At 35.7% G+C, this 9,305-nt stretch overlaps 1 protein-coding gene across 1 annotated transcript in view; it reads right to left on the bottom strand.

Annotated features, from left to right (window-relative positions):
- ntrk3b (neurotrophic tyrosine kinase, receptor, type 3b) overlaps positions 1-7,851 on the bottom strand; it is a 126,138-nt gene extending 118,287 nt beyond the window's left edge. The window contains exon 1 of the mRNA XM_016545819.1: positions 7,345-7,851. Within this exon, the coding sequence (XP_016401305.1) occupies positions 7,345-7,592 (248 nt within the window). The 5' untranslated portion in view covers positions 7,593-7,851. The remainder of the gene's footprint in view (positions 1-7,344) is intronic.
- Between the last annotated feature and the right edge of the window lie 1,454 nt (positions 7,852-9,305).

Raw genomic sequence — 9,305 nt, 5'->3', positions numbered from 1 at the left:
GCTCAGGTAATGTGAGGACATGCCATGCAGACTTTCACACACAGCTTTGCTTCCATCGCTGTATCCACTAAGTTCTCTGTGTGTGTGTGTGTGTGTGTGTGTGTGTGTGTGCTGGAGGGTAATATGTATAATGAGCATTGCCTTATTGCGCTGAATTACATTACTAATATTATATTAATGTTTCACCAGATCCAATCCTCAACACAGGACACAAAGAATTTCCTAGGGACCTAACAGCCTGAAACTTGTAATGTAAAAATGCAAAGCTTTAATTGTAAAAATGTGTCTAGCTAATTTAACAAAAATGAGAACAAGCATGAGAGATATGTTCTTCTCTCTCGTTAGAAATTTATTTTCTGATAGTACACAAATCGTGTAGAACACTTTCGTTGTACCTTTAAGAGAGACATTGAAGTTAACTGTTTTTTTTGTTTTTTTTACTTTGCACTTGTGGTGCCCCACATTTTCTGGCATTGTAGTATAAAAAGTTTTGGGGAAAAGTGTCTGTGTTTATCAATGAAAAGATACTCTAATTTTGATTTGCACTTTGAAAATGTCATTTTTGGATATTTAATGTATGATAAATTAATCTGATTAGAATGAATAAGTTGTTGAATACACTCATTCAAACAATTCGTTTTAAAACAACTTTGACTTCATTTTTGATGGATCAGAATTAGAAAAAAAAAATTAACTGGCCTTTAGCGATAACAACAATTTGGTGTCATATAATAATTCATTGACAGATCACATGTAAATACTATATTGCTTCAAACTTACCACTGATGCTGCAGCCTTTATTGCATGGGTGTCAACCCTAGATTTTCACTGGCCAGCACATTCAAAATAAAATAAAATACTGCTGTTTGTGACTTGCTGTTGATTCCTTTGTGAAAAACATCAACAGCAGGGCGTATGGAGCAGGTATGCCTGTCAACAAGCCTTCTAGTACTATATCATGTATCTCTTTCTTTTGTGCACTCAATATGTCTTGTCTTGAGTTGAGCAATACATGGCATATCCCCTGATGAGCATTCTAGCAGCCCATTGTTGTACGAGAAGCTTTTAAATAAAATACTGGATCACTGTTCTCTTTTGTACTGGCAAGAAGCCCAAAGTGCCATACAGCATGCAAATCTGGGAAACTTTCGGCTGTGAAAATAAAGTGTGTTTAAAGCACGTCCCATCTGGGGTCCGAGTACATAAATGCTGTTGATCATAATCTGCAGCCCACCAGCTGGGACAGCAAATATAGTGTGTGTTCACGCACAAGTGTACACTAACTTCCTCTAGTTCCCCACGCCTACAACAAGTGATAACTAACTACATTCTGATTCAAATTAAGTAAGGACGGATATGCATTGTGAGAAATCATGCAGCCCAACTGTGAAATAGTGGTTCGGAAGTATTGCGTTTCCATTGGAGGACACGTAAAAGCAGCTTTCTGTAAGAGTTGATCCTTTTCTTTTCATTATGCCTGATTACACTGATCCTTTTGAACTGAATTGAAGGGAAACACATACTACTGTAATCAACAGATAAATTACTGATTTCAAAGGTTTTCGCCCAAAAATGGATGTTTTATTTTTAAAGGGGTCCTATTATGCTCTTTTACAAAGTCTTGATTTTGTTTTGGGGGTGTACTAGAACAGGCTCTCATACTAAGTTGTTCGAAAAACACATTATTCCTAAGTTCGTCTGCCTTGGGAAAGCTAGCGTGTCTCTGACATAGTGATAACACTCATTACCAGGTCTCGTCCCATTCGTCGATATTTGTGATATCACAAATCCCGGAAAATATGCGTTGTTCTCCAAACGAGTCGTTCGTTGTAGTTTTTGAAAATGTATTTCTGTTTGATAAAATATCTCCTTTTGAAGTGAACTTTGAGCTTTGTAACTTTGCAGATCTTTTTTATGCTCAAACAGCAACATTACAGACTAACTAAAGTTGAAAAAGTGAAAAAGCATAATAGGACCCCTTTAAAATATCCAAAAATAAATTTTCACAATCTTTTTCATTAGACTATAGTATTGTCTTACACCATCTTTGAGTCTCCTGTGCACTTTCTGGTTTTGTATAGTGTTTCAAATTAGTCACTTACAAGGTTTTATTATATTTAGGATGCTGCCTTAAAAGTTGGCTGTGGACTGATTTAAAAACAGTATGTATACAGGCGCATAACAGAGACAAGTAATGTAAGTACGGTGTCGGTAGCTGGATTATAATAACAGAGACATTTGAAATAAAATCAAAAACAGTGACAGCAGTCTTTCCATCTAATATATGTCAGATTGCGGCCATTGGAGAATCTCACACATGACAAGAATTGTACATACTTTTAATAGGATAAGACATTTTCCATTTAAAATCTTCCTGCCATATTTCAGTTTCAATCTCCATATCTACTCAGCTCATATTCTTGAAGGAAAGCATGAATGTCTGACAAATTTCATTCCATGATATTATATGAACCTATACGTCTGAGGTTCTGTCAAACGGCAGCTGAAATCTATTCCAGCATGTTATGCAGCAGGTAGGACCATGATGCATTTTGTAATATACAGGTTTGTGGACTACATCCAAAACTTTGCAGCCTAGGTCTTTACCCTATTAGTTTAAAATGCAATCATTACTAACCTAGTGTGCACAAATTAGGCTTTCAAAGAGAGAACATGTTAATTAAATTGGATCTAAAAATAGTTGTGTTGGTAAGGAATTTGTGGCATGTAGGATTTTACGTGACCTAGAAAAGGAGGATCAAAAGAATGTTGTTCATGGATTCAAAGTGTTCAATATTTCAAGGTGGAATAATGCCGTCTTGAAAGTCGAGTTTTGTGGTGGCAGACTAAATCTGTGCAGCATCGAAAAGAGTGTCATTGTGGCGTCGCACTGCTGTCATACTGCTGCTGCTGCCATTAAACTATATGTAGATTTGTTTTTACCGCCATGAGAAACAGGCACGAAGGGTAAAAATCACAAATGTGAGATGTGTGCCTCCCATTTTTATTTCCTACAGCTACCATATTATTATTTCATGATGTGATCTTTTTAATAAGAAGTTTTGCTCATTTAATTTGAAATGTCACATTTTTTCACTCTCTGCCCTCATCTTGCACTGATTCTTGAGACAATCAGTAGAACAAATCAGGCTACAGAAGAGAAACTATGACGGAAATGATTTAAAACTGTTTCTTTAGAGACTAATGAAACATTTGTGTCTCCTTGCGGTCACAAATTTTTCCCTTAAAACTCATCTTTGATAATCAAAATGACATATTTGAAAAAATTTTCCTGGCTTCAAAATAACTCCACACCCTTATCTCGTTAAGTCTATGAGGAACCATGAATATGCAAATTAGTCCCCGCCTTTATACCATTTGGCTCCACTTTCAATCAGTTAACTGAAGTAGTAAGTGCTACACAATGGCAAGTGGCAATATTGGATTAATTCAGCCAAATATCTCTGAACCAGAAACAGATTACAGATTAAAGTAAAAATACTGATATTTTCAAAACTAAACTAAAATTATGGCATGTTTTGCCTCAAGAATCGGCACTGGATCAAATTAAATGTTACGTCAGTTTAAACTGGCTCAGATTGAACAGAGGCTCTAGTTTCTTTCTATGTCCATATCATACAACATAATTATGCATTATGCTACATTAAGCACTGCAGCTCCTTCAAATGAACTGTAGCTATCGGAAGGCTCTCTAATTATAAAGAATAGTGCTCGTTTTGACCTAGAAACCTCACCAATAACACACAGACAGAGCTTAACATGGGCACATTTCCAATTAAGAAAGCAGCAGGGTAAATCAACTATTTATTACATTACATTGTGGGATACATTTGCTGATTATATATATAAAAATAAGCTCTGTTCAAAAACAAATCTCCACTGCTTCTATAGAGCACCAAGGCATTGTCCTCTTACCCTAAACTCTTTCCCATTACCTATTTAGTGAGCGTCCATGATCAGAGACCAGGCTTGGAAGGAGAAATGACCTCAAACCTCATAATCTAGCACAATAATCAGGACAAAAGATGGCCCTGGTCTTATTGATTCATTTTTATTCATTTAATATGAATGGATGGAATAGCCCATGTTATATACGTGTATTTATACCTTTAAACAAGGAGTCATGACCATTGGTATAGCAAATCTCAGACAGTCACATTTCATCGTAATTTTAAAAGAAAATGGAAAATAAATCACATTTTGCATTAAGCAAATGAAGTCTGTTTTAGGACCATTAAGGTTTGTTTTTTTTTCATGGTGACATTATGTTCATGGGAATTAAGCACATTTCCCTCAAAATTCTCATTACAATAATGTGCCTGGATGTTTTACTTTTGAGGGTTTTTTTTGTAATTATCATTATTCTCAGCTGTGATTCATTACTGTAATATGGTAATATAGCGTTTACTTTTTTACTGTATAAATACATATTGCATTGACAAATATACACTGATATGTAAATTTGCATTATTCGTCCTTAATTAGATCTTTTTTGAGATGAGAACTGCCAGAAAATAATGCCTTACCTTAATCATGAAATAAACCAAAAATAAATAAATAAATATTTAAAAATTATTAAATAAAATAATTTGTTACTTCTTGGAATATGAGCTGGACATGTTCTTGACAACTCGCATGAGATTTCCCTGTTTACAGGCATGATTTGTCATTTAATCACTATTACATATATATATATATATATATATATATAACTTCTCTTCTGCAGTTTCTCTCTGTACACTACAGTATGTCTAACACAACTATCGCTTGTCTCCATGATTCATCAGAAGCTAATTAAAATACAATCACCTTAGAAACAAACTTCAAAAGCTCGAACAGCTCAACCCGAGCCTCGTTTCCAGATCTCAAGCATTTCCTTTTTGAACCTCCTTTGCTCCCACAGGTTATCAATGCGTCTTTTGATTGTTGCCTCGGAAGGTGCTTCATTTATATTCCTCAGTAAAAGAGGGGCCCCCGCAGATGGTTCAGAGTAGCCCGCGTACACTGATCTACAGTCAGCTTCCCCAACAAAAATCCCTATTATAGCCATTACAAGAAAGACAAACAAATTCACAAATTTCTTTCCTTTAAAGGACAACTTGGATCCAGCACTGCATGGATATCAGGGTCTGCAGGGAAGAGACAGGGTCAGTGCCATTATAGTTAGGCTATGCTTCTTCCTAGTAAAAAGCCAAACCCTGATGTTCTTCTTAACTCTCAAATGGCAGTCCTGACCTACTTAACACAAAAACGGCCTCATACAAACTTGATGATGTGCTTGTAGTAAGTCATATGATTAGTTTCAAAAGCTATTGCAAGAACATTACAAAACACTTGTGTTCTCTTTTGAATAAAACTGAAAAGCATTTCATATGTATATATAACTTCTCTTCTGCAGTTTCTCTCTGTACACTACAGTATGTCTAACACAACTATCGCTTGTCTCCATGATTCATCAGAAGCTAATTAAAATACAATCACCTTAGAAACAAACTTCAAAAGCTCGAACAGCTCAACCCGAGCCTCGTTTCCAGATCTCAAGCATTTCCTTTTTGAACCTCCTTTGCTCCCACAGGTTATCAATGCGTCTTTTGATTGTTGCCTCGGAAGGTGCTTCATTTATATTCCTCAGTAAAAGAGGGGCCCCCGCAGATGGTTCAGAGTAGCCCGCGTACACTGATCTACAGTCAGCTTCCCCAACAAAAATCCCTATTATAGCCATTACAAGAAAGACAAACAAATTTGAGCACAAATTTCCTTTAAAGGACAACTTCCACCAGCACTGCATGGACATCAGGGGCTGCAGAAAAGAGACAGGGACAGTGCCATTATAGTTACGCTTCTTCACAGTAAAGAGCCAAACCCTGACGTTCTCCTTAATTCTCAAATGGCAGTCCTCACCTACTTAACACAAAAACGGCCTCATACAAACTTGATGATGTGCTTGTAGTAAGTCATATGATTAGTTTAAAAAGCTATTGCAAGAACATTACAAAACACTTGTGTTCTCTTTTGAATAAAACTGAAAAGCATTTCATATGCATCGCAATAAAAGATACATAAACTTCAGTCATTTATACTTGAAGAATGCTTGATTTAATTGCAATAGAAATATGTTGATTATAATCAGCTATATATACTACTATTTAGTACCAGACTAAACTCAACCTCAGTGAAAAAAAAAAAAATTTGTTCAAAGATACATTAGATAACTTCAATTTTTGATTGAGATTTTGATTCAAAGACACATTAGTTAACTTAGAGAAATAGACACTAAATACATCCATTTAGCCTCAGACCAGACTTAACTGAACTTCAAACTAAAAGATTTTGGTTCTAAAAGCTTCAGTGAGGAAGACAAACCAGTTCTTACACAGAATTTCACACACAAAGAACAGACACTTTGCCTGAAAAACTGAAACTTTGACAGATCCCCTCCATTTTCTGAGCCAGCAACTAAATAAATCATGTGTTCACTGAAATAACACTGTCATGCAGCATGGTATACAGCCAGTCATGAAATGAACAAACAGACAGACAGAAAGATAGAGTGACAGCAAGAAAAACAGATAGATATCTCTCGTATTTTATATGAATATGTAAGTTTTATAACAGATCAAGACTGTAAATTTAATCACCCATGCAGTTTGTAGGAGCTGTCCAGAGTGCTGAATGAAAGAAATCTCTGTAACCTGTTGGTGCACAGCTGCTCACTTCAAATATTTCATTACCAGGCTTACATTATCACTGCAATCACTTCTATAATATAAATGCCACAACAATGGATTTATGTTTATACCTGAATATTAATGAGTACCTGCAAACAATCCATTTCGATTAATAAGGGTAGAGTGTATTAATAGGCTATTAATTCCAATGTCTGAGCTTGCAGTCATTTCAAAATGAGCATTTCCTTAAGGAGGTTTCATTCAATAATATGAAAAAACAGACTTGGTTGCATTGATTTAATCAATGAGAACGCAAACAGGTTATTACATGCTTTGATCATTCATGAATGCAGAAGGCACGACATAAAATTGGCACCAGCAAAACGGCATTAGCCTCATCGATATCCTCAATGTTTGATAATATGCTAAAACGCTCTTAAATAAAACTGGGGGAAATCATTATTTGGTGTCTTTATTGAGATTGTAAATCTCTAAATGATCGAATTAGTTTTGAAATGCATATAATACAAAATAAAAGTTGGTGCTTATTCGATATAGAACCCAAGTTTGACTATACGAGGAAGTCGCGGCTAAATATATATTTATATATCAACATTTTGCGCAGTAGAAGAGGGATGCACAGAAGCCCACTTACATGGACGTGATGTTCCTGAAGAGCTCTTCAATGTCATTATTGTTACTGCCATTGCTCGCCGGATCTTGTAGAGCAAGTAAAGGGAAGAAATTTCCACTGTCGGACTTATTGCAATATATCTCAATGGGCGAACAGCTGCATGTTAGTGGACAATCGAGCATGGAGCTCCAATAACCCTGGAAGATGCTTGAAAGAAAGAGAAGCCTCCAGGTGAACACTGGAACCGCTGAACAGAACCATACATCCATGACTTTTGGGTCCAAAACGACTCGACGTCTTCCAGGGCTGATGAGGATGGTGATGTTGAAGATCGCTAATGAAGATATGAGTGTTAAATGTCTAAACGCCTTGGCTACATAAGAGTGCGCGCGAATGGGAACATCATATGAGGTTGGAATCGTGATCTGGTCGCCTTATCAAAAGAACAAGTGTAAATGCCACAACTCGCCTCGACTTTCCGTTCCACAGTCCATCATAGAGATGCTCTCAGTGTCCAAGCCGGAGGAAAGTACTGCTGAAAGCGACGATGCTCCGGAAGACGAGTATAAAGTCCCACCTACTGGACAGAATTAAGACTGACACCTGCAAGAGGAGGAGGAGGAATCAGATTCCCGACCAACAAAGGCTTTTATGTAAGACCACTGCGCAGAAAAAAAGTATTGCGTTTATTCCAGTTTCATTAGTGATGCGTTTTCTTTCCCCTAAAATTAGTTATGTTCAAGTCGTTTTCTGTCGTTGATTTTGTGTCATGGTTTTAGTATGCATACTACACTGGAAATTGATTTGTCAAGTAGGAAAAACCGGGGCTATAGTTGTCACATGAGGAAGTTTTCATAAAGTTCAATTACACAAATGCTTTTCTTTGTAGCCTATTTTTGGTTTCAAAGTCTGACATATATTCAAACGAGATTTTGACTGCAGATTCAAGTGTGTTCTCAGCAAAAAAAAAAAAAAAAGGTATTTTCCTAAATAATAATAGTGGCATTCTTATTTTTTTAGTAGGCCCAAACCCTGAAAAGATTCGTTCAAAAAATAATTTCCTTAGTATTTTTATTATTTATGGAAAGAAACCATATTAAAAAAAAAGTTGAAGAGTTGAATTGACATGTTCAGATCACATTACTGGCCAAACACTATACGTAAGCCCTGCTATTGAACACTTTTGTTTGTGTTTTATTGTGAATAGTACATTTTAACAATGTCAGCATAACAGGACAAGTCTAAGAAGAATTTTAAAAAAAAAAACTGGACTAAAAACAACTAGCTCCATTCTTTATTCTGTTTTAGTTTTATGATTTTACTTTAAAAACCATGCACATTTCAACTTTTATTAATGAGTTTACCCATAGACTTCCATTGCAAGTGCATTACCGTAAACACGCTTTTTGATTGTTTTTGTAAATTAACATTAGTCTGAATTATTGTCCAAATTGTTGTACTTTAACCTAAAAAAATTGTTTCATGTGGTATAGCTTCCATTGAAATAACCTGCTTTTATTCCAATGTGACTGTATCAATCTGACGACGTTGAGTTACATCAATAAAAGTCACTTTAATGGTCAGATCAGGTATAAATAGCTTCTAGTTGCTACTATATGAAGTGACTCCTACGTGGAATTTCATGCAGTCTGCAAGCTCATTATTTATTATGAAGTCATGGGGTACATCAAAATAATTCATTTAAAATACATTACATATTATTCAACACATTCTATTAAACGTGTCAGTGTATACCAGATTAGTGCTAATTGTTGTCTATGAGCAAAGAGAGGAGAACAGGCCTAATTGTAACACTGTTTGGTTTTTCCTTGCTTACTCAGACTATATGCAAACACACAGCAAGCAAGACAAACAAGTCGATAAGGAAAATGCATATTTTAATCATTTTTAAACCCCAGAGAGACTTTTTTTTAAATGCATGATGACATCAGTGAAATACAACTAGTATAAAATATATCCTT

This window comes from Sinocyclocheilus rhinocerous, unplaced genomic scaffold, assembly GCF_001515625.1.
Source record: "Sinocyclocheilus rhinocerous isolate Xijiao unplaced genomic scaffold, SAMN03320098_v1.1 scaffold760, whole genome shotgun sequence".
Taxonomy (NCBI): domain Eukaryota; kingdom Metazoa; phylum Chordata; class Actinopteri; order Cypriniformes; family Cyprinidae; genus Sinocyclocheilus; species Sinocyclocheilus rhinocerous.
The sequence above is the reverse complement of the archived record's forward strand: the minus strand, read 5'-3'. Positions and strand labels throughout refer to the sequence as shown.